General features: G+C 36.8%; 1 protein-coding gene across 5 annotated transcripts in view; it reads right to left on the reverse strand.

Annotated features, from left to right (window-relative positions):
* Nucleotides 1-26,968, reverse strand: part of PARD3B (par-3 family cell polarity regulator beta) — a 979,753-nt gene that overhangs the window by 458,174 nt on the left and 494,611 nt on the right. For all 5 annotated transcript variants that reach the window (XM_077885333.1, XM_077885331.1, XM_077885334.1 and 2 more), the window contains exon 5: nucleotides 6,212-6,300. In XM_077885333.1, the coding sequence (XP_077741459.1) occupies nucleotides 6,212-6,300 (89 nt within the window). The remainder of the gene's footprint in view (nucleotides 1-6,211; nucleotides 6,301-26,968) is intronic.

Raw genomic sequence — 26,968 nt, forward strand, 5'->3', positions numbered from 1 at the left:
TTAAGAATTTTTAGGATGGCTTTATGGATTTTTTTGTCTAGCAAATATTTCTCTTTTTTTAAAGATTTTATTTATTAATTCATGAGAGACACACAGAGAGAGGCAGAGATATATAGGCAGAGGGAGAAGCAGGCTCCCCCCAGGGAGCCTGATGGGAGGGGACTCGATCCCAGGACCCCGGGATCACGACCTGAGCCAAAGACAGATGCTCAACCACTGAGACACCCAGGTGCCTGCAAATATTTCTTTACCCAACTCAAAACCTCTCCTGTAAAACATAGTAAAATCTATGTATTATACTGATATCTATTCTTCAAGAAATATCAATCCTCTATTTTCACACTCACTTAAATAAAGTAAATCTTATAATTTGTTAAAGCAATCAATCTTGTTTCAAAACACCACAACTTTTGGGGGGGATACAGTTTAAAGGTTCATTTATACTTTATAAGATTCTCTTTTTCTAGATTTCAGAATAAACTTGTGTGCTATCTATATACATGACAGGCACAATCTTTGGCTAGAAAGATATTTGACAAATGTTAAATTACTAGCATCAAAATATGATCTCAGGAAAAAAGCACAGAAGACTTTTGATTTTATAGATTTTAATATATAGGCAGATACAGAGAATTAAATTTATTTTAAATAGATCAGCATCACAAATTTTATACAGGCTATGTTTTACCATGCTCTTATCCATTATTTTAAGATGGAAAGAAAAGCTTTTGAAAGAGGAAGTCTCATAAACGTGATATTTTTACTTATTTTAAAGGGGGAGGGGCAGAAAAAAAAACCTTGTGTTATATATACCTGATGGAATTCTGTAGAAATCTCTGTGTATATATACCCTTCATGAAAGATAAACACAGCAAGTAAGGCTGGACACAATTATTTGAATACTTAATCTCATAAAGTGAGATTTTTTTACTAAGATGTGGAAATATACACTATTAATGCTATTTGTTTAGGTAAAGTGCAGAGTAGGGTTCAGGGACCAGTGAACAGGATATGTACACAGTAATTTATGTTTTGGAGGCAGACTGAGAATGGAAAACTTAGAGAATGAGGTGAAGAGGACATTCTAGCAGTGGAAAGAAAAAAGGGACTGGCAGCTACTTGTGAAAAACGGACAAAAAATGAAATGTGGGGTAAAGGGAAAGTACATTAATTACACAAAGTCTGTAATTTCACTAAGATCAAAACAGCTGATTTTATACAACTAAAGCGAGAGCGGAGAGTCACAGAACTTTAGGTCCAACAGCATTAATCAAGCTAAATGCCCTCAGATCCAACTGACTAAACTGATTCAACTAATTCCTGGGACCAGCTGCTACCTATCTCAGATTTTAGGACAAAACTCTGGGCGAAGGTACAAAATAAAAGGTTAAAAGTGAGCCGTCCTCAACAGCTACTCTGCAGGAACTCTATGGCAAGTACTGCATTTGGCTCCATCCAGAAGAAACACAGGAAGCCTGAGGGCAAGGATGCCAGAGCTGCAGACGGCTGCAGGTCCAAGTCCTCACGGGAGGCAAATGGATAGCATTTTTAGCCTTGAGATTACTGGACTCAGTCACAGGCCACTCATTTAGAGGAAGGGACAGACAAGACTCAGGGCAGGTGTGGTGCGGGGGCACATATCTTATTTTGGAAGAAAATCATGATTCACTTATGAAATTAGAGAGACAGTGTATAGTAGTGGTGGCTTTGAGTTCGTTGAGTAAATAATTTAAATGAACACCAAAAGTATTAGTTTCTTTATTTGGACTATGGGGAAATTAAGATGAATTCCTAGTAGAACTGTCAGTTTAAAAACAATTAGAGGACATAGCATGTACATCATACAAGTCGTAGCTGGCATACACAAAAGGCTCAGTAACTATCAGCTATTAGGATGATTATTAGAACTTTTTGAGGGATGAGTTTACAGATTAAAAGGAAATTATCTCAAACTTTCCATTTTTTTCAACTGATTTCTTCAGTAAGACTTTTAAAAATATCCTCAGCGGGACGCCTGGGTGGCTCAGCTGTTGGGTGCCTGCCTTTGGTCCAGGGCACAATCCTGGAGTCCCGGGGTCAAGTCCCACGTTGGACTCCCTGCGTGGACCCTGCTTCTCCCTCTGCCTGTATCTCTCTCTCTCTCTCTGTGCCACTTATGAATAAATAAATAAAATCTTAAAAAAAATATCCTCGGGTATTATAGGATTGAGGAAAACCCTTTCTTCATGATTAGACTGCTGCCATAGAGAAGATGATGGGTAATACATGGATAGAAGGTTTCAGCCGGGTTTCTTCAGGCCCTAACGTGCAGGTCTGTCATGTGGAATAGAGTGAGAGATGGAACGTGAAAGAAAGACCTCCCAGAAGAGTTTGTTGATGGCACAGGTCTGCTGGATCATGATGTCTTGTTGATGCAAATATACTGAGTGAAAACCTAACAAAAAATTTGTTGCTGATGATGGTGGGATTCATGTAACATACCTAAATTCAATGTATATTAATAGAGTAGTTGCAAGGAGGAAGTTCTACAAGGAAAATACAGAGGCCAATGTCTGAGGAGTTTATAATCTAGGGAGGCAGGTTATGACAGATAACAAGGAATAATACAAAGCAATGGAATGATAGTAGTAATCTTAGTATACTTTTTCTGATTATAAGTTATTATTTGGGAGGCAGTATATTAATGGCCTTCTAGCATGATACCATGTACTCTTACAAAAGTAAAAGGTAAACATGTCAGTCCCATTTTATAGATAAGTAAACCAATGCCTAGAAAGGTAAAATAATTTGTCAAGCCTCACACCATCTTGACAAGGTAGAGTCAGAACTCAATTTATAATTTCTTATATTCAAGAGCAGGGGTTTTTAAATTATTTTTTATTTATTTTTTATTACTATTTTTTTAAGAGCAGAGTTTTAAGCTACTCTCATGTGAGTTTCAAAGTTGAGGCACATTCTGATGAGGCTCAGAGGAAATTAGTACAGGATTAGGAAAGGAAGCTGGGATCAGGAAAATCTTCCTGAAAGAGGTACATTTTAGATGAAACTGAGAAGGGCAAATGGATCTTCAGTCAGAAAAAGTAGGTGAGGGAATGGAGGGGGAATGCAGATGAAAGAACACAGTCTACACTGAGACACTGAACCAGGAGGGTGTGTGGGCACATAGACTAGTTGTGATATTAAAGAAAGAGGTCAGTGAGCAGGGAGAAAGGACGGGAAAGACAGAGGCAGGTATTGAGAAGAGAAGGTTGAACCACAAGCTTGAGATCAAATCTCAAAGTGATATGTCAAATTCTATGCTAAAAAAAAAAAAAAAAAGCACACTTAGTTCTGTAGAAAATGGAGTCATTAAAGGTGTCGGCACTAGGAGTGCTGTGATAAATGCTGGGGTTTAGAAATATTTATCTGGCAGTGATATGTGGGATCTATTAGAAAAGAATAAGACAAGATAGAGATTGATTCCTGAGACAGGAGTGAGTAAATGATTGCAATAATCAGATTGGTAATAAGGCTTGAGTAAGAATTACAGGAATAAAGCATGAATACCTGGGGAAAGGTTTAAGCGATATATATATATATATATATATATATATATATATATATATATATAATATATATATATATAATTTTATATATATATATATTATATATATATAATTTTTTTTTTGACATGGACTCTCTCAATAATTTGCCAAATGAATGGATATCAGAGGGAAAGACAAATAAAACTTGATGGCTGTTTTAAGCCTGGGAAGAGAGGTAAGTCTAGAGGAAGCAAATTTGGAAATGTGTCAAGGAATAGTTTGAGGTCAGGAATGACGGAGAACTTAGAGATCCGGTGAAGGTCTTTTGCACATGTTGCTTGCTGTTGAAAGAGAAGTTTAGGAGCATTTGGATGGCTTAGTCAGTTATGCATCCAGCTCTTGATTTTGGCTCAAGTCATGATCTCAGGGTTGTGAGATCAAGCCCCTCATGGGGCTCCATGCTGGGAGTGGAGCCTGCTTAAGATAGTCTCTCTTACTCTGCACTGCCCCCACCTCAAAAAGAAAAGAAAAGGTAAGAAAGAGAGAGGAGTTTAAAGTACAGTTTAAAAAAATTTAAAAACACCCAATAGAAACCACCTAAGAGAAACTTCTTACTTCATCATCAAGGGAAATTGAATAGTACTTCATAGAAGATGCATATTATAAGCCTATTTGGAGAACCTCCTCAGACAATTATTTTTCTTTAAAAAATGTGTTAATTGTGAGTAACTAGTTAATAGATATGCTTATGATCTATGGAGCAATGTGTTTTAACCATTCACTGAAAAAATATGCTGCTAGTATGTTCCAAGACCTGTATGACGTGTCAGGAATGCCTTGGAGGATTCACAGACTTATATGGGAGAACGACAGTTACAACAAACTGTGGAATGTGTGCTAATCATAACTATAGCAGCCACAAATATTTATCTAGGCTTTCATTTAGCATTGTACTACGTGCAATTGCCTGCGATAAATCTCATTTAATCTTCATAATAATCTGTGTGATCATGATACCCGTTTTCCATATTAAATAAAATTAAAGAGGCTAAATGATTAGTCCAAAGTTACATAAGTAGTGTTCAAATCAAGGACTTAACGAAATTCAATTGGAATGAAGGAATGGCTTGCTGAATGCTATGGTTTAAGAAATTTTATCCAGCAGTACTATGTCAGATCAATTAGGATAAAGAGATTGATATTCAAGAGAAGAGACACTGGAGTTACTGTAATAGTCTGAGAGTCATTGCTTGAGCAATGACTATGGGGATTAAAGTATAGGAACAAGTTCAAAATATTTTGAGATGGACTCTGCAAATAATCTGCTGAGCTTCTATGCTACCTACATCAAAGTGACCCCAAAGTCCTATTTTTGAGCCAGACTCTGTGGGGTAGCATGCCATCCTTGCCCCAGGACAATGCTGACCACGTAACTCAGGTCTAAGTGACTTCCTAATTTCTCTTCCTTTGTTTCTTCATCACTCCATGCCAGCTAGAACCAATGTGTTCTCCTGCAGTTGTAATCTCCAAGCTTCCTGCTGCTAGCTGTGCATGCTATGCTGTTAAGATCTTTCTCATCCTCCTCTTACCAAAGAGGCTGCAAGAGCTGGAAGTCTGTACTTCCTCTACTTTCTGAACTTGGCCTCAACCTGATTTCAGCTGATTTCTCCAAACTGGTACTCTCTACATGAAGTTTTTTAGCATGAAATAAAACACAAAAAGAATAAGGGGAAGTGTTCACACTGGAGTCCAAGGATTTGGAGACAAGAGTAGTGGATATAGATTGGGTGTCTACAAGTTACTTAATTGCTCTTACCACTATTAAATATGGAATTAGTTTTCTAGTGCAAAATTTGAAGCAACTTAGAAAAAAATGATGGTAAGAATGGTGGTGGTGGTGGTGGTAGTATCATTATCATCACCGAGATGGTGGTGATGATGAGCACAATACAGTGGTAGCCAACAGTAGCAAATATTCCCATGGCTGACTCTGGCCCAGGCATTGTTTGAAGTTCTTTACATGAATTCATTTAATCTTCATACCAACCCTCTGAGGAAGGTTTTAATATTATTTCTGTTTTACAGACCAGAAACTAGGGCAAAGAGACAAATAACTTGCCTAAGTTCATAGAACTAGCAAGAAGCAAAACTCAGAACTGAACCTGTGTAGCAGCTAAGGCAGGACTGGAAATTAGTGCAGAACAAAGTAATTATTGAGGAAAATGAGAGCAAATGACTTCATATAATGAGTTACTTACATTAAAAACATGAAAAATCCTTGGTGATAGACTGGATTCATGTTATATACATTGAATAAAATATTCCAAGAAGGTTAAAACAGAATGCAAAGCAATATTCAAAGCGCTAGTGTCAAAGCAGAACACTCAACCACAATGAACTCTGAAAATTCACTTTAAACTGTTGTTCAAAGAGAAAAATAGCAATTAAGAAATCCAGGTTGCTGAAGAGTTGAAAGAGTTGGACGCTCGTTTATATATGTTTGTCAGGAAGTTCTTACATCATAAAAGAAAATAGAAGAGTGACTAATTAATTTTAGAATTGAGACAGGTTTCAGTCCACTATTCTACTTATCTTGACCTTCCCTATAAAATAGGAACAACTACAAACTATTAAAGAAACATTATCTCGAGATAACTAAAATACTCTTATTCACATAAAGAGAATACCTCAGTGCATCCTTGGTTTTCGGCGATGTCGGTGGCTCTGGCTGTACACCATTCATAACTTCTCCATCTTCTAAGTTCTGTGTGGAATCCTGCAGTCAAACAAACCCATAAATATGTGGACGCTATGCATAGAGAATTGAAAATTTGAATAAAATGTCTCAATGTGAAATGGCAAGTGGTTTTACTCTCGGTATATATAGTATGCTCCAATTTCTTTGAAGACTGGAAACAGGTGTTAATCTTTTCCGTGCTTTCAATGTTCTTTTCTCTCCTGTTTGGTTTCTGAAATACTCAAATGGGCCATTTACACAAGGCAATGTGTTAAGAGCTTTGGAATACATCATTTAGCTTCCTGCTACTCAACCATAAGCTTTTTGGGACCGAGTGTTTTAAATCAGCAAGGAAAGGGGTACCAAAGGGAAGGTGCCACTGACAGGTGGTGATGTATTAGCTTTAATGTACTCTACTTGCCTGCACCCCCTGGTGACACTAAAAATATAAAGAAAGCCAAATCCATGGAAAAAAAAAAAAGTCGCCTGGCAAGGTTACTTCTGTCAAAAGTCTAACAGGATAATGAAAGGAAAAGAAATGTGGAGTTCTTACTTTGTCATAAGACTTTTATTCTGAGAGTGATCTTCAGCAGAGAGAAACTACAAGTAACCATTTAATTTCTAAGATGGTAAACTCTCTTCCGCAACAGACAGGTAAGGGGGCCAGAGGAGGCAAGCACGCCAAGCCAGTGGCCACATTGAGTTGGGTGTTACATAGACAGAATGGATTCTAAAAAGCAAGCTTGATTTAGAATCTCATTTGGGAGGCATTCGATTTCTGGTAGGCTTTGGAATTGCACTTTAACAGAGGGATTTTGCAGATACACCACTCTTCAGAAGCAAAGTCAGAGACAGTGTTACTCATGGACTCAGGTTTCAAGGAATCCGCAAACCACATGGAGAAAGATCCATTGTCAATGACCACCTGTAAACAGCATTTGTGGATCTGAAAGCATCATTTCAACAACAAAAAGAGAATATATCAGTTAAGAGGTTGGGCATAAAGGAATTAAGTTAGGACCTTGAAGAAAACAAGGCATGGAGGCACAATTCAAGCAGTTTGTCAGTGTGAAATGATTTAAAAAATGTATTTCACTTTTTTTTTATTTATTTTTATTTTTTTATTTATTTTTATTTTTATTTATTTATTTATTTTTTAAATTTTTATTTATTTATGATAGTCACACAGAGCGAGAGAGAGAGAGAGGCAGAGACACAGGCAGAGGGAGAAGCAGGCTCCATGCGCCGGGAGCCCGACGTGGGATTCGATCCCGGGTCTCCAGGATCGCGCCCCGGGCCAAAGGCAGGCGCCAAACCGCTGCGCCACCCAGGGATCCCTGTATTTCACTTTTAGACTGTGTGGTAACATTTCACGTTGGGGTTCTGGGTTTGTGAAAGACTCAGTCTACACTATATTTCGTTTTTTAAAAATTTGTTTTCACTCTTCTATGGGGATAAACAAAGGGAAGAAAATCTAAAAGGTCAAAGAACAATTTTTAGTTTAAGGTAACAAATCTTAAAAGATGAATGTCTTTGGAAGCTTTCAAGCATTCCTACTATTATGAAGGGATTGATATATGCTTACAGAGAAAAGAGGGCTGGGGAACTAACAAAAATACTTAGGTAGACAATTTAACAAAATATTTGAACTCATGACTACTGCGCATGTCGGCACATTTACACCTTCTTACCTCTCTTACACAAGGGGGAGCACTCTGAAGGGTAAGGGCATGGCTAGTCCTCTATGAAGTATCCAACACACAGAGCTCATTTAGTGATGCCTCGAATGCAATGAGCACAATGGCATTGTATTAGTTTCCTAATGTTGTGTAATAAATTACCCTCAAATTGAATGCATTAAAAAATCCTATTGTCTCTCAGGGTTTCTGTGGGTCAAATATTTAGAAGTGGCTTGGACAGGGGAGTTCCGGGCTAGAATCTCTCATGAGGAGGCAACCATTTCAAGATATCAACAGGGCTGCAGCTTCAATCATTGAGAGGCTTGACTGGGGCTTCAAGACCCACTATTTTTATTTCTTATAAAAATTTTATTACGATATAATTCACATAACATTAAATTTACCCTTTTAAAAAGTACAATTCAGTCTATTTTAGCTTATCCACAGAATTTTGCAATCATCACCATTATCTAATTTTAGAATAATTTTAAAAACCCAAAAAGAGAGTCCCATACCCATTAGCCATCACTCCCATTTCTGCCTGCCTACCCCCATCTTTCACTCCCAATCCCCCACCCCACCCCACCCCCAATCTCACCCCACAATCATTAATTCACTTCTTGTCTCTAAGAATATATCTATTATGAACATTTTATACAAACAGAATTATAAGACATGTGGCTCTTTTTAAGCATGAGGTTCTCAAGGCTCATTCATGTTGTAGTATGTATCAGTAGTTCACTGCAGTTTATGGCTAAATAATATTCCATTATATGGATAGACTGTATTTTGTTTACTCGCTCATCATTCGATGGGCACTTGGAGTTTTTCCACTTTTTCTGATTATAAATAATGTTGCTACAACCATTTGAAATCATGTTCAGCTGTGAAATAAATGTCACTAAAAACATGTTCTTGTGGGCTTAAGTTTTCACTTCTCTTTGATAGATAGATATCCAGGGGTGGGATTGCTGGGCCATATGGTCACTCTGTATAACATTTTGAGAGACTACTATACTATTTCCAAAGTGTTGCACAATTTTACATTCTCATCAGCAATATATGAGGGTACCAATTTATCTGAATCCTCACCTTCTTGCACTTTCAATTTTCCTTTTTTAAGATTTTAGCCATCATAGTGGGTGTGAAGTGGTTTTTATTTTGCATATCCCCAATGACTAATGATTTGCATTTCTCTATGAATAATGATGCTGAGGATCTTCTCATGTGATTATTGGACATTTGTAGACCTCCTGTGAAGAAGTATCTAATTATTTGGTTTTTTAATTATTGAATTATAAGAGTTCTTAAATATTCTGTATACAGATTCCTTAGACACATGATTTGCAATTATTGCCTCCCTTTCTATGGAGATACTTCCTGAAATTTCTCCATGTGCCCTTTGAAACGCAAAAGTTCTTAATTTTAATGAAGTTCAATTTATTTTTTTATTTTGTTATTAGTGCTTTTTGGTGCTGTATCAAAGAAATATTGCATAATACAAGGTCATAAAAACTTACTCCTATATTCTCCTAAAAGTTTTTAAATGTTAGTTGTTACATTTAGGCATATAACTACTTTGAGTTAGTGTTTGTACAAAGTGTGACTATATCATTTGTTAAAGACTATTCTTTCTCCAATGAGTTGCCTAACACTCATAAAAACTCAACTGACCAAAAATGTAAGGGTTCATTTTTGTACTCTCAACTGTATTCCATTGATCCATCATGTATCCTTATGCCAGTACTACACGGTCTTGATTATTTAGTTTTATACTAAGTTTTGAAATCAGGAAGTGAGAATTCTCCACATTTGTTTTTCCAAGTTTGTTTTGGCTATTCTGCATCCCTTGCATTTTCATACAAATTTTAGAATCAGAACATCAAGTTCTGCAAGAAAAAAAAAGTCAGCTGGATTTTGGTAAAAATCACATCCAATGAGACATTTGGAGTATTGGCATTCTAGCAATATAAAGGCTTTGCATCCATGAACAGTTAACAGCAACTATTAATTAAAATAAATATTTTGGGGGCTCTGTAATTCTTCAAAGATATATATCCACAGAACATCAAAGAAAAAACTGAGATAAAAAATTTTAACTATTTTTGCCTCTTTGCTTCCTACTCCATGTAGAATTCTTTTGTTGATCCCATGCTATGATAAGAAAATAACCCACTTTCTGGTTCAAATCAACATTCTACAAGGTTAAAATAACTTTTTTTTAGTTATTTTAAAAATAACTTAGATGGTAAAGGTTCTGTTTATGTCAACAACATACTTGATACTCTAAGTATATGGAAATATCCATTAGAATTTGCAAGCAACGTTGGGCCAATTGCAATGTGATAATCCACTCAAGCATAATGCTGAACTGACTACGGTTTTACAGCAATCATGTCAATACCTACGAACTTACAAAAGAACACACACGTTCACAGACTTCTATGTCTAAGAAAAGAGTCCCACTATTTTGAAAACAGCATCGAAAACTCTGCTTTGCTGCAGCTATCAAAAACAGCAGTAACTAGAGTTTATCATCTCAACTAACGGGCAGTGTTTGTCACTTGCCAAAATCATTTCTCTATATGGCAATAACAGAATTCTTTGATATCCTCTAGAGATGCGGCAGGCAGACAAATGCTCAAGGTGCCCTGCAAGGACACAAAGACAATTCCAATTGACTTCAACAACACGGTAGCAGTGCACTGCATCAAGACTTACAAACGGCAACTTATTTCTTGACAGCGTCCAAAAAATGACTTTTCCCGAGAATTACAAGATATTTGACAAGCAATAACTTAGGACCTCTTCTTGGGCTTTTCCTTCACTAAGTTATGTGATGAAGAGTCATGAAATCACACATATCTAAAAATGACTTTTTTTACCCCTCTCGTAGCTTATTTAAATAACTTTGAGGAAAATCTGTGAAGTCTGACTTTTTAGTTGGGAGGTGAAGGAGCAAAAATAATCTGATGATGAAGAGGTAGAGGTATTAACAAATGGTGCTCAACATACACGATATTTCCTCAACTTTAGACTTGAGAAATATTAACTGTGTCATTTCAAATCCCCAAACTTGCTCTAAAAAGATCAATGGTTTGGGAAGCTCTACATTTAATTATATTAATAAAATTTAGAATGTCTACCTTTAATGTTAATTTAAAATAGACAGATGTGGGGATGCCTGGGGGCTCAGTGGCTGAGCATCTATCTGCCTTCAGCTCAGAGGCTGACCCCGGAATCTGGGATCAAATCCCCGCATGGGGCTCCCTGTGGGGGGCCTGCTTCTCCCTCTGCCTATGTCTCTGCCTCTCTCTCTGTGTCTCTCATGAATAACTAAATAAATCTTTAAAAAAATAAATAAAATAGACAGATGTGATCCACTGCATAGAATATAAGGATATAAAGCAACTTCAAAACTTATTTTGCCTTCTCCTTTTGCCCACATTACAATTCTTTGCTCTCTGATGAAGTTCAGCAGAAAGTTCTGTCTCGCCAACCCAGCAGAGGCCTTGAAGAAGTTTGTCCTTTATCTCTTTTGTCAGAGCAGAGAACATATCATATGTGGCTCTCACAACAGACAAGTTTAATTACTACAATTTTTTAAAAAGTGAACATTTTTAGCAACACTTTCAGGATCATGGGAGCATTTCTGACAGCCAGAATGAGTTGGATTTAAACATCACTGCACTATTTTTAGCCTTAAAATCAACACTTACATAAATATTCCCAAACCAATTAGCAGCAGCTGGGAAGTAAAGGTGTTTACATTTAGTTAGCACTAGTGCTAACAACTTCGAGGGCTCACAGGCTGCTTGAAAAGGGCGCAGCACCAGGCCGGGCACTCCTCCCCAGGGCTCCCCAGGGTGATCAGGGTGTTGGCACCAGGCTACCATTTCATGTTTCAGTTGGTCTAAGTCACTGATTTCATCAAGGAGAGCGTATTCATCATGTAGCCTCATTAAAGTTATACATTTCCAAATAAACTTAGCACACTTGATCAAACTTTTTTGGAAGAAAATGTTACCCAAATTCTCATTGCTTTTCCCTAGCCGACCACAGCTCTAAAACAATACTAAAAACAGTTTTACAGCTCAGTTTTTCATCTCTCAGATGAGAACTAAAATAGCTGTCCCGTTATCAACAGATGTCTTTGACGTATAGGTGAAAATATATGGCTCCGATGTTTTCCCCCAGTGCATTTCAGCCACATTTGAAACTACATGCCCACAAAATTTTAACTGCAATTGAATTATATTTCAAAGCTCAGGTGCATATTATAACAATATTTGCATTCTAAAAAGCCAACTGCAAGTTTCTTTTGAAATTGCACGTGAATTTTAGAATGAGAGTAATAGAAAAATTATACAGAGAAGATTTGAGTGTCAGGTTACATGCCTGATGCTCATACATAAACATAATGTAAATTTTAAAATTAAAATTCTGGGCATAATTTCAGAATCTTTGTTTTTACATTTTAGAACAAGAATATCTGTGCTAAGTAAAAACAAGTTGTATTTGATAAGCACACATATAAAATGATCATGCATTTTGGTAGTCAAGCACCGTTACTCAAGCTTGACCTAATATATATTCTTCATGCCTTGGGCAACACCTTACCATGGGAAATCATGGCTGCATAGATATCACCTAAAAATGTTTCAGTTTTAACAATTTAACATGCCCACTATTCATTGTATATATATTTTTTCATATTTTGAGTTACATATATATATATATTAGATTGCATATCTGTATGCCTAGAAATTGGCAAGAAAATTGGAGATTTGAAAAGTACTAAATTTCAAGTTTCTTAAGAATAAGGACAATTTTATTTATTTTACTTTTTTTTTTTTTTTTTTTTTTTTACTTTTAACAGAGATCCTCAAACTTTAGCATTAACAGAATCACCTAGAGCCTGTGAAAACAGTTTGTTGGGACCCATTGGAGGTTCTGATGTGGTAGATCTAGGGTGAGCCCTGTGAATTTGGATCTAACAAGTCCCTGATGCTTATAGTCAAAGAAACGCACTTCGAGGAACACTGTCCTATAGTAATTAGTGGAGACCTTCAGAAGTCCTTAACGATATTAATTAAGCACTGTAAAGAATGGTACTGATGAGCTAGTCTAATCATTTTATAGCTAAGAAAACTGAGACCCAGAACAGAGAACTGACTACCCATCTTTACTTATTGTGACACAGATAAAGCCAGAATCCAGGATTCTTGATTTTTGGTTCAGTGCTCTTTTCTGAATAGCTACTGACTTAATGAATGCTGACCTTATCATTCACTTTATCGATCCTGTTTTCTTTCAATGACATTAGCAAAAACTCTAATAATGCCTTGAGTGTATTTTTTCTTTCAAAGATCTCAAAATATTTCATATATAACTAGATGCATATTCATGCCAATTCTAAATAATTTCTTGGCATTGCTATTTTAATTTTATGCATGGACATACCCAAAAACAAAAGGATTAATGTCTTGTTCAAGGCGAAACTAAGAGTCAAAGAATGAACCAAAATTACTTAGGACCTATGTCTCCTGAGATTTAGGTCTGCATGCAAGCATATTAAATATATTTACACTGCAATGTCTCTCAATTACAGATTTTCTGCAAATAGAATAAAGAAACAATAGCCTATCATAAAACATTAAATGATTTACATGAAAAACTATCAAGTGTTTCATTATTTTGAAGATTGAGCTCTAATAATTCCATTTTTTAAAGAAAAAGGTATTTTCACAGAAAACATTTAGATCATAAAAATTATTCCCCAAACCTTGGCTATGAGGTGTCTGTGCCCACATATGCACCCACTGTGAAGCCACGAATAAGTTACCAGAATAGATGTGGGACAAGACTGGACTGGATTTAAATAATTCTGCAGTCTGTAAAATACACTAAAGTCAGCAGTCTTCCAGTGGACTGTCTCCCAGAGACTGCACAGTAATGAATGGCATGCTGCCCAGGTTAAAACCCACCAACAACCCAGAGTTCACTACACCTTCTCTTCATCTGGTTTGTGTCCAAGAGATATTACGCGGTTTTAATAGGTTTAACAAAACAAATTTTAAAGGGGATAAACTAAGGTATTGTAGTAAAATTCAGCTCTGGTCTAAGGCAAAGGAGAAAGGTTCCAATAGAAGTTCTCTTGGGATGCCTGGGTGGCTCAGTGGTTGAGCATCTGCCTTTGGCTGAGGTCATGATACCGGGGCCCTGGGATGGAGTCCCATATTGGGCTTCCCGCAGGAGCCTGCTTCTTCCTCTCCCTATGTCTCTGCCTTTCTCTGTGTGTCTCTCATGAATAAATAAATAAAATCTTTTTTTTTTTTTTTTAAAGAAAAAGAAGTTCTCTCATTGCTTTGCCTAGTGACAAGACACCTGATTTCCTGGGTCTCACATTCATTATCTATAAAATAGAGACAAGAAGATTTCTATTTCCATTCCAGATCTAAAATGTCTCAGTACTTAGTGAAGGTATACTAGATAGTAAGCCAGGCAAGCCCCCATTGAAGACACATACTTAGAAAAATTCTCCAAGAGATCAAGTAAGAAGTGATTATTCATTTGAACAAATGCTTTCTTGGAAAGCTTCTCCTAAGAAGCAAATTCTCATAGAAATGTATAGTTTTACACTTTCTTAACATAGTGATTCTAAATAACTTTTCAGGAACAAATCTATGGCATGAGGTAAAGCATACTTAAAATAAAACCGTCCCATCTATACCTCATTACCCGTTAACTTTCTATCTTTTCTTGGATATTTCCTTTCCTTATTATTAATTAGCACAGTTAGAATTCATTGTTATGATTTCCCAGTATTCTAATTTAGGTTTGAGAAGACAAATGAGCATTTTTTAATACTTGTTTTTAAATGTATACATTTTACCTGCTGGGTTTTTTTGTTTGTTTGTTTGTTTTTGTTTATGTGTTCCTGGTACAAATTTATAAAGTGGCCTTGACTAAACCTGATACCAGGGAGTTAAGACCCAGTATGAGTTTAAAGAGCAGAGGGATTCTCTGTTTTGTTTGTGAGATCTGAGTGGAATAGACTCACTGACCAATCCCATCGAGGTATCAAAGGAAAACCACCATTGATGTGAGGATCAGCATGTCACCTGCTCAGATCTTTCCACAGAAGGCCAACACCGATCAGTCGCTGTTTTCCAAGCAAACACATTCAGTGAAAGGCTGCTTTAAGATTTTTAGAAATGCAGAAGTTCAGAAGTTCAAGAAGGCGATTCTGCAACCCCTGTTTTAATGTCCACGGCTTCTTATTCACACTCAACACATTTTAAAAAGTGCTGAAATGAAAAGTGGAAAGCACATGTGTTTTCTCTTCCATCACAACACTGACACAAACATATTTATAATGACTGCTTTGGTTTATAATTAGATTCTTGCCCCCACCCAATTACAGCTGATTTTCCCTAGTTTTCTATATTATTATTATTTTAAAAGATTTTATTTATTTATTTGAAAAAGAGAGTGTGCACAGCAGGAGGAGGGGCAGAGGGAGAGTGAGAAGCAGAGTCCCCTGCTTAGCAGAGGGCTGGATCCCAGAACCCTGAGATCATGGCCTGAGCCAAAGGCAGAGGCTTAACCAACTGAGCCATCCAGGCACCCTCCTAGTTTTCTATGTTGTTAACCACTTCAAAACCACTTGAGCCTAAGCTGAGGCACAAGATAACCCCGCGTATTCCTGAAAGGGTGACAATATTGAACAATATAGCACACTGTCCCCTAAGGGTCTGCTTGAGATCATGCTCCTACCATAAAACATATGCTCGAAGGTAAACATCTGCTGCTCTTCCACTTAATCTATTTAAACTGTGCCATCTTCTCAAATATTTAGAACACAGGACTGCAAAAATGGACAGTTTGATGGCACTGGGGCCTCATGTGTGTCTACACACCATCACCCAAAGCCGGTAAATTGAAAAAGACTTGAGGAAGTTAGGATAATTCAGCAATTACAAAAAATTTCTAGCTTAACTCTTTTCATTTTGCTGGCTGAAATACATTTCATTCAGGTTTGACTCAGGTAAATGTACCACAGGCATTTAAGCAAAGCTATACAAATTTCAGGTTTGGTTGAGAGAGTATACAGATAAAAAGACACATTATTAAAGGACTCCTTTTTATTTGCATGTGCCTTTCGCTCTTGCTGGCACAGGCACATTTCCCTCTTGGGCTTCACTATGAAAATCTTCAGTATGAAAATGGGATGCAGAAAATTCTGAATCCACAGACCAAGTCCATAAAGACTTAAGTGTTTAGAAAGAAAGAAAAAAAAGGACCAGGAATTATGTGTATGTTTGGTTTAGGAGTAACTTTCAAAAATATTTTCAAAATAAAAGAAGTCAAATGTCTGTTGCATAAACCTTTATAATTATAAATTACAACTATGTAAATTATAAAGTTTACAACCTATCTTCATTCGTGAATAAGACACATTCAAGGACTTGAAAAAATATCTTTCTCACTGCCTTCATCCTGTTGGCATTTACTCTCTTCTCATCCAGCCCCCTACTCCCCTCACCCTGCCATGTGCACTTGTTTCTCTCCTATGACCTCCATCTATCTTTCCACAGAATCATTTTGCCATTCCCTTTATCATTCTTGCATTTCACTTCGTGACACCTTTATTGGAAGCCTCTGGTTTTAAAAAAGCCATCTCCCTAGTTTATGTTTTAAGACCATCTGAAAATAAGCACTGGGGCAGGATCTTCCCTGGCAATGTAAGGTGCATTTGAAGCAATCTTTGCCACAACATATGTGAGGAATGAAGAACAGCAGGAGAAGTAAAAGTATAGCACAGGGAAAAGAAGTAGGGTAAGACGGAACCAGCTGTGCTGTCTTGGGTGTTAACAGCATGTGGAAACAGGTTTAAAGAAAGTGCAGAGGTCTGAGCTGCAGGAAACAGCTGCAGTCAAGAGTAGCAGTCAGCAAAAAGAATGCTTTTAGTTTTTTTTTTTTTCTTTAGATATAGAGATACAATAAAGAGTTGGGGAGATTCAGCAGAAGTGGCTTTAACTAGACCAGATCACATCTCCTGATCATGTGAGGAAGCTACCACACATTTCTGCTCAAATACAAATGGTCTCTACTTGCAACTGTACAGTGCTTGAGGTGTGGAGGAAGCTCTGCCCATTAAGAACATCTCATTGGTCTAGATATCAATAGCTACAATGTTAAGCTCCACGAGGGCAGTGGTTTTGTTCACTCATATATCCCCAAAGCCTAGCACAATGCTTGACATAGACTAGATGCTCAACAAATGTCTAGACGCACCAGCCACGTAGAACACCCCTGACTGTCTGGCAAATGTCCATCCCTCCTTTAACTCTATGGGCACTTTCTCCTTGAGTAAGGAGACCGTACAGTATTCTGTACAGATTCAGTCTTGCTCCTCAGACCATTTTTGTGCCATGTATTTGTTTCAGGATAGGCAAGGCTTCCTTTACAGGACTGTCTCCCTTGCTTGGTTCTGATGTTTTAGAGGTGAGGAATGTGCCTTTGCCAATTTTGTATACCTGTCACCTAGCACAGGCCTGAAATGTGATAAATATTTCACTCTAGAGGTGTTTACTGGATAAAGAAATCCTTTCCCCCCTAGAAATCTGTTCCTGTAAAAGCTCCTAGGTAACATTAATTAAAAAAAAAATATATCTATCTATCTATCTATCTATCTATCTATCTATCTATTTATCAACATTGGTGAACCTTCTACAACGTGCAGAGTATTACACTAGACTCTATGGGGGGATTCAAAGATGAATATGACAGTGTCTTTACATTCAAAGCTGCAAACTAACTGGAACTATTGCCAGAGGCATCTCTAGTGAAAGAATTTAAAGTAGAATTGAAAGCTAATCTTTATTTATGGATTGAAATAATTGAAGTAAAAGAATGCACCGATTTGTACCTGGCTGGTTAGGTTTCTTTATATATGCTTTTATATTTTATTTATTATAATGTAATTTAAAATGACTTCCATTATTTATAAAATGTTTCTAAACCAATATTTAAAACCATCTAAGTTCCATGGGCACTGGAAGCTTGAGTTTGTCAGGCTCTTGCCAGATGGGGAAAAAAAAACCCACCATGCTGAAACCTCCGCATCCTGAACCTCTAGACTGGAGAGTATTGATCATGGTAGGGACCTTCCACCTGGGACAGGATTGTGAGTGAGGCCCTACTATTGCAGCAAAGCTCTTTGTAACTTTTGTTCAATATTCCCCTCTTTTTCCATCTGTCTCACTTCTTTAGTGAGACAAACATGGGTCAAGGTGAAAAAAAACCTCTTGGTTCAATTCTTTTTCATTGTTCTTCCCTCCTTGGGCACCTCCTTCTTCTTCAGTGGTGGTACATCGCCTCTTAAATGCCTCCATGCTCTCTTCCTCCTCCATTATTTTTAAGAATGCCCTGAAACTCTTTCACAAGCTCAAGAAGTTCTTCAATATCCTCTCAAACACCAAGATTTAATACTTCCTCAGAAACCCTCTGAAGTAGGACATGTCCATTTTCTTCATGTTCCCAACCCCCATCCTCGAGCTGCTTCTAGACTGAGAATGTTTCCTTCTTTGTAACCTATGGCATCCTTCCTTGCCAGTCAGGTTCTCATTGCCTTCGCCTATGAATCCTTGTGTCAGTCTTCTAGCATTTCCTCCAGTCACATTATTTTAATTAATTTATTTATCTACATCTCCCCATGCCTTATCTCTCATTCTTATCCTGGTTGATTTCCACTTCCAAGGTGCTCTCACATCTCCACTTCACTCAGTGACTTCTTGCTTCTGTTCTGGAAACTATAACCAAAAGCAAAATCCAACACAGAAAGCCAAGGAAGGGGCTAACATAATCTTTATTACTCACCACGGAGACGTTCTTGTGAATCAAAACATATTAAATGATAGGTTAGCCATGGCTAGCAAACCCATGAGCAAAACTGGATTCATTCCGTTCACACACACATTTATTATGGGTCTCCTCTGTGCCAGGCACCATGCTAAGTATTGGGGATAAAAACATATATACTCCCCCATCTTAATGAGCTCCTTTTAGGGAGAAGGAGCAGAGAGGCTAGAAAGAAGATAGTAGCAACTGGTCTCACTAATACTCACCTGTGTATGCTCCAGAATTCAAAATTCAACTTAACTGGGTACTAGTCAGATCCCAATTATAGTGCTATTCTTTCTCCAACCTCAACCCCTTTCTGCGTGTTAAGAGCTGTATAAGCAAACTGACAGAAATTAATCATTTTCCATATAAGCAGTATTTTTAGTTTTCCTTTATTCTTTTTTTTTTCTTTTGGATCATAGTCACAACTGCAAAACTAATAGTAATGGTTTCTCTCCCATTACAGACACATATATGCATACATAGACAGGACTGTGCATAAAATTTCAAGGCTCTCAAAACTCCCCAAACTTGATGATTATCTCAAGATTAAGATCTGATATTTATCTGTTAATGTAAGCCCATATTTTTGACAGAATCATGAGATTTGTATTATAGAAATATTTAATATTAAATATTTAATATTTAATGAGATATCATTAAATAGTGATTGCTACATGAGACAGTATCTAATTGGGCAGGTGGTGGCTGCTACAGATAAAAGGCCTGAGTGGATTTGGGAGGGTATCCCACTGATCATACTGCTCATCTACTTCCCTGAGAATCTCCAGGAAGGAGAAAAGCACAGTACAGACAAGCATCCCTTCAAAATCTGTCAGCAGTTTTGCAATCTTTTGCTGAAGCCTCCTTGACAAGTTAAGTGATTCCCGCACATGAACTTCTCAATGTGAATAACTCACATTGTGCCATTGCAAAATTACAAATTATTACATGTTCTGGACCTTTGACTTACATGCAGTATATATGAAATTTCAAATGTTAAATCTGTAAGTACTAAAGGTATGATGTTCTTGACTATTGGTCCATTTGTGGCTATTCTGAGATTGACAAATTTTGGCCTCTAATAATTAACTCTCTTCCAACCATTGCCCCTAAGCAATTACCAGAAGTATATGGCAAAGGTGTACTCTACAGCTATCTTAATTCACATTTTTAGAACTGCTTCTATTAGATGGTGACAATTTAATCCAAATGGCATGTCTAGATGAACCTTTGAATCCCATTCAGATCTACCAACTGAGCATAGCTAGTGGGGCAATTCCATAGGACAAGAAATTTAAGCAATGAAAACTGGCAGAGGATGAACTGACAGACTGTTTAGAACTTCTGATTCCTCTTACATAAGAGCTACAAACCCGTTTCATGAACTTCCCAGAATCACAGGGCTAATCTTCGAAATAGCATGTATATCATTGCCATTTCTCTACCACCTCCACTTTCACTAGGCTTCAAAAACACAGTAACTACACTCAGTAAAGATTGTCTGATAAAGGCCACATGAAATTCTCATGAAAGCTCACATAGCATCAAGTTTACAGAATTGGAAGCTAGCCATGCCAGTCTACATCAGATTCCCTCCTGGAGTTGTATCACTATACATTTGTACACTCATATTTAAGGAATAAATCAGTGAACAAACCAATTCACCCATCCTCTTGTCTGTTAACCTGACTGCACCTCTACCCTCCCTCCCACAGAATTGGGGACCAGTGCACTTTTTCATAATTGCATATAGGAATAACAAACCAAAAAGAAACTATCTTTCTTGTAGCTCAGCAAAATGTCCGTTTATTAATACCTACAAATATTTAAGTGATTCCTGAACTATATTTTTAATAAGTGATGAGTATAACAGAAAGGGATGGTTTAAAAAAAATGAGGTGGTCTTTTTCAAATCTACACCAGATCACTTCCTCAATGGCACAACAAAACCAAGTTCCAAATGAAAAAGGGGAAGGCATTCTAATCAAAGCCTCCCGTGGCCTGAACAAAATAGAGATTTTCTTTTTATTTAATTTCTGTCAAGGATCTGCCAGGACACCATCTCCCCAGCCCTCAGCTATGTCTAATCAGTGACGCAATCTACCACTTTTAATGAACTCCCAGGGTTGCACAGAAAAGTGCATGCTTCCTGACAGATAAGGGTTTTTAAACTGAGTGGTGATGTAAACCCCTCTCTTTTCTCCTTGTTACAAGGGAAATACTTTGACTATAGCTGAGGGCACTCAGGTGATGTACCTCTACACAATACTGCAAATGACCTCTTCACTTGTGAGGCAATCACAGCAGATTAAAATTACAGCATTTAAGAGCTCTTCAGAAGGGAATGGCAACAGGAAACAAAAAATAATAGGTCTATACAATCAAATATATTGGTTAACTTTCTGTGGGTGACCTTCTTCTAAGGAATGATCAAATAACAAATATGACAATAAGGAAAATGCTCAATTTTTTCTCATTCTTCAGGACTGAAATATATGCATACAGAAAGGGTAATGAAAACCCTAGAAAAGCTGGGATTTATGCTGGATGAAAGACTATTAACAAAATAATGGTCTCAATGTCACCCTCTGCTCCAGCAAGTGGAGAATCACTGAGATTGCAGGCTCAGATTTGTCATCTCACCAGAAAGAGAAACATACAGTGATTTGGTGGCTCAGTAGGCTGAAGTGCCATGGACAGTGAGAAGAATCGGGCATGTAATCTGTGTTTTCCTTGTTCTCCTCAATCTGACGGTCAGATGTACATTGTTTCATGGCTGGGCACAAAGATTTTCATAATTTTGCACCATTCTATATACTTTGCAGTATGAAGTGAGCAGTTATTCATATAAATTTGTATTATTGACACTAAAGGGTAGCAGAATATGATACTCTAAAATATGACACTAGGACAAAAGGATTATTTTAAGCTAAAGGCAACTGAGAACAAGCAGAGGCAGGGGAAAGCTCTTCACCTCACCCTAATGCCTAAAGATAAAGCATAAATCTTCTCTTTTGTAAGGAAAATTTCCATTTGTGATGATGCCTCCCTATCCAGAAGACAGCTATTCCAGGAGATACCTCTTATCACCTGACTCTTATCTAAATAAGACAATGTTTATTTACCATACATTCTTTCCTTACCTTCCCAAAGCATGCTTCCCAGGTTCAGAACCCCCAAACCCTTTTTCTGTTGGTTAGCCCCAAAAGGTATATAAGCCTCACCCATCTGATCACCCCCTTGAGCCACATTTTTGTGAACTCCTATGCAAGCACGTGTATGCATGTAACTAAAACTGTTTTTTTCTTTTGTTGTGTCTTCATTTAGTTTCATTCTTTGGCCCCAGCATTGAATCTAGAAGAGTGGCAGGACAAAGCAGTTGAGACTAGGAGGCAGAAAGACATAAAAAGAGTAGAAAGGAAGAAAAAAAAAAAAAGAGTAACTATTTGCATTAATGTGATATGAATTTGTCCCACTAATTAAACGCCTAAAAACGAGTGAAACTTCAGGGTCAATGTTTAACTAAATAGGGGGGCCAAGGACAGGCCACCCTAAGATGGGTCCCTTTGGCAGGAACATAATTTTGAGATAAAAGGAATCAAAGCCCAGCAGATTCAGGAAAAGCTCTGTTCTCCTCTTTAACCGCCTGCTTATACTAGGAAGAGAGCTACTGACAGAGATCCCTCTTCACCTAAGAAATTTATCTACTAATAGGGTAACTTTTGTTTTCCAAACATCTCCTTTCACCTTCCTGCTAATGAATACTCTTTCTCCCCTTTGTATCCTCAGACTACCTCCTCTCCTTAACTCATATAAGCATCCTGTTGCCTAAGTGTCTGTAGAATTTCCCGTATCTGTGTGGACTCCCCATATGCAATGCACACCATTTAGTAAGATTTTCTCCTGTTAATTTGTCTGTCAATTTGATTCTTAGTCCAGCTAGAAGAATCTTGAAGGATAGAGGAAATTTTTCCTCCCTCACAACAGGTCTCTCATATTCTTGTAGTTATGGTCCCAAATGGCTTGAAACAGAGCAAACTTGGTTGGTTGGCTTTTTTCCTATTATTTTTCAAAACAATTCAGTCATTTCCCAAGTCCAACTTATCACAGTCCACCCTATTATTTTACAAAGCAATATACCAGTCTACTTATTCTTTTCCTATCCACCTGAATAATTCAATCCTCAATGTGCTCATGCATCTAGACTTCTTGTCTTATCTTAAATGATTTCCTCACTTAAACCCAGACTCTGTCAAATTTTAATCTTTCCCTCTAAAGGAACTGACTTTGTACAGCTGTCAAATGTATCACTTGAGTGTGTTTCTGTCATTACCCTCAGGTTCCATTAGGGAGCTAATGAGGACTTCTCAGTGTGTGGGTCTATTCCTGGAAAGCCAAGTGAGTACCCAAGAGTTAGAGCCTCTATGCAAAAACTTGGTAGTCATTTGGTTTACAGTTTAAACTCTTTATTTTATTGTCTCTTAGAATCATATTCATCTGGACACCTCTGCACAAAAATCTCTCTCAATAAATAACTGCTTTGAACTAAAACAGTTGGTCTAGCCTTACTGTTCCCTAAACTTCCACTGCCACATTTGAAGCCATGCTTTTAAGAATTTCTTGGGGATGGCTTCTAGTCAACACATGACATCCATGTGGAATGCTATCACACCCATTCAATGCTATTGTGATCAGCATCGATTTAAATCTGGTAGAGATTTTGTTTGTTTTTGATGTTACCATTTGTGATATTTGTCATCTGAATTATCTGATAATAACACTGTTGAAATGGTGACATTCAGTCCAGGTTGGTGCTTTTTCATATCACCACTTTTGATAAAATGTTACTTTTCTCCACCGATTTTTTGATAATGCAATGGCATTTCAACAAATTACTAACTTTATCTCTTGCATTACTCAATCTCATTTAAAAGATGTTTTATGAACTGTAGAAAACCTACTAAAATATGACCATTTTTTGTCCATGATATTGAAGACAGCAAGAAAAAGAGAAGAAAATTTAACTTGGTTAAATTGCCATGGTTGATGACTTTTTTTAAAAAGCAAGGTACAAGGCTGCCAGGATTATAAAATGCCAAGTCCAATGCCCCACTTCAGCCTAAAGACCACTGTAATTTGATTAGCACAAAAAGAAGAAATGAAGCAGCTAATTTATGGAAAGTACATTATATGATGGACAAAGAAGAATGACAGTTTTAATCAATAGAGGAACAAGTACATGCGTGTTAAGCTGTAATCTAAAAGAAACCAAAAAGAGTACTCAAAACTTTATTTCCCAAAACCAATATTTTCCATCTTCAGTTTGGGCACACTTTTAAGTTAACTTTTCCTTTGTTTTTATCATTAATACTCTCGTTATTTTTTTTTTAATACTCTCGTTATTGAAGAAGAGTTTAAAACATGCAAAAAAAGGCTTAATTTTGACAGCAACTGCATTAGTATGAACTATTAAATATACTTCTAAGACTCTAAGCAATAAAAGCTAGAGGAGGGCTACTAAGAATGCCCATATCTGAAATCTAAATTTCAATTATCTGCTATATTTACAACTTCACGCTTTACACAATGTGCCAGAAGGAATGGCTTAGTAGTCTCAGCATCTGGTTTTGAATTGCTATATTCCTTGAATCACACAATTTATTCATCTGCTAGACCTCTCAGGGGAGAAACATAGACAAGTCATACTACTTACGGGTTTAGTGCCGTTTACACTGCTGGTGGAGCAGTGGGCTGGTTCTAGAGCTTCCCTTCTATTTTATAATTGCAGCAGACCCTATTTTGAGTGAAGATGGGTTTTCTCTACTTTAGGAGTATCCCTGAAGATTCCCTCTAAATTAGTGTAATACATAAAGTACAAGGGATTAATTACTTTCAAAATATGACAAAATATTTAATGACCAAAATATGGTCACAGTAACTATAATTTTCAAAACTGGAACAAACTGATACAGAGGTAACTCAAACCACGCAGAACTACGTGCAACTAGATGTGTCTTAGTCTCCGAGGCAGTAAGAAAAGAAGCCTCTACAATTGCTCCCACAGAAATGACTTGTTTATTCTTGCCTCTCATACTCTATGTGATTTTTTCCTGGAAAATAAAGAGGCCACAAGAGAGTCCACTTAGAATACACCTGTCATGTAAGTACGTCTGCACTATATGGCTTTCCAAAGAGTTGCACTTCATTTTGTAAAGGGTATTATTTCTGCAATGTTTATTGTCACTTGAGGAAAAAAAAATAGGTATGGTTGAAATCTTAACTAAAATAGCATATTAATTGAGGTTAGAAGTGCCATCATTAATTAGACCAGCTCCTCTTCACTTGAAGGGCCAGAATCTATACCTGAGTGATGGTAATCTGCATTTACTAATAAAGTTCTATGGCTAATAAAGCAATATGTTCTGTGTAAACAATAGCACCACCACAAGTTGTACAAGGTGTTAAACGTGACCTTTTATTCTTTCTCAGCACTCCAGGTTCTTTTCTGCGATGAACAATTCTGGCCATATTTTAAAGCTTACTTTAAAATATAATGGCTTATATAATGTATAGGAATGTCTGATAAAAAAAATGCATCAGGGGCACCTGGGTGGCTCAGTGGTGGAGCATTTGCCTTTGGCTCGGGTCATGACCCTGGGATCCTAGGATTGAATCCTCCATCAGGCTCACTGCGGGGAGCCTGCTTCTCCCTCTGCCTATGTCTCTTTCTCTATCTCTCTCATGAATAAATAAATAAAATCTTAAAAAAATTGTACCAATTCAACCCAATTGTTTATCTCTCATGAATAAATAAATAACATCTTTAAAAAATTGCACCAATTCAACCCAATTGTTTATAAATATGAGAAAATAATGGAAAAATATAATTGTTACACTTTATTCCTAGGTCGAATATAAAAAATAAATACCTTCAAATATAATTCAAATGTACAATGTAATTATATACTAAATATCTAAACAGCATTAGAGATTTTATGGTCAATGATCTGATAGAAGAGACCTAAAATAAATACAAGTGATGTTTAACTTGAAGCTTAAGACAAAAAGGTCAAAGTAGGTGAAAGCATCAACAATTATTGTGTAAAATATGTAAATGTCAAGGGGAGGAAATTAATGATAAATGTAGACATTGGTTATTTTAAGCAAAAATATCATGGATAACTTACAATATACAATGGGATAACTATTTGTAACAGCAACAATCTATTTTATTTTATTTTATTTTTAATTTTTTTAAAAAATTTTTTATTTATTTATGATAGTCACAGAGAGAGAGAGATAGGCAGAGACACAGGCAGAGGGAGAAGCAGGCTCCATGCACCGGGAGCCCGATGTGGGACTTGATCCCGGGTCTCTGGAATCGCGCCCTGGGCCAAAGGCAGGCGCCAAACCTCTGCGCCACCCAGGGATCACGCAACAATCTATTTTATATAAAAATTACTTAATTTGTGGTTAAGATGCTTTGAAAAAGTTTTTTTTTTTTTTTAGAAGAAAGTGCTAAAGATTTTCCATTTTCTTAAAATGGAAAATAACTAAAGGCAGTGTTTCTAGATTAAAAGAAATAAAATCCAACTATAACTTATTCTCTTATAAGAAACATATCCAAAACATGACAACCCTGAAAGGTTTAAAATGAAAAGGCAGAAAGATACATTACTAGATGCTGTAGAACTACTAGAACTGTGTACATATAAAATAGACTAAGTTAAAATAAGGTATTATTAGGGAATTAAAGGGCCACAAATTATATAATAACAAAAAGAACAATCTAGAGAAGGATAAAATAATTACCTATGTATCCAACAATACAGCCTCTGAATATAAAAGATGGGTCCATTTACAAAGAGAGATTCACAGATCCACCAGCATAATGAGGGATGTTCACATACATTATTCTTAATAGCTGATAGCTATTGTAGAATAAAGGATATAAGGTATTTAAATACTACAACTGGAAAGTTCAGTATAAAGTTCAAATAGACATCATATAGACATCAAAAAGCCATCATCTGACAATTTTTTAAGCAAAGATATAAAAAGAATAAGCAACATATAAAGGAAAAAAAATGTCACTGTGTACTATGACATAAAACAAC

The sequence above is a fragment of the Canis aureus genome, chromosome 36 (assembly GCF_053574225.1).
Source record: "Canis aureus isolate CA01 chromosome 36, VMU_Caureus_v.1.0, whole genome shotgun sequence".
Taxonomy (NCBI): domain Eukaryota; kingdom Metazoa; phylum Chordata; class Mammalia; order Carnivora; family Canidae; genus Canis; species Canis aureus.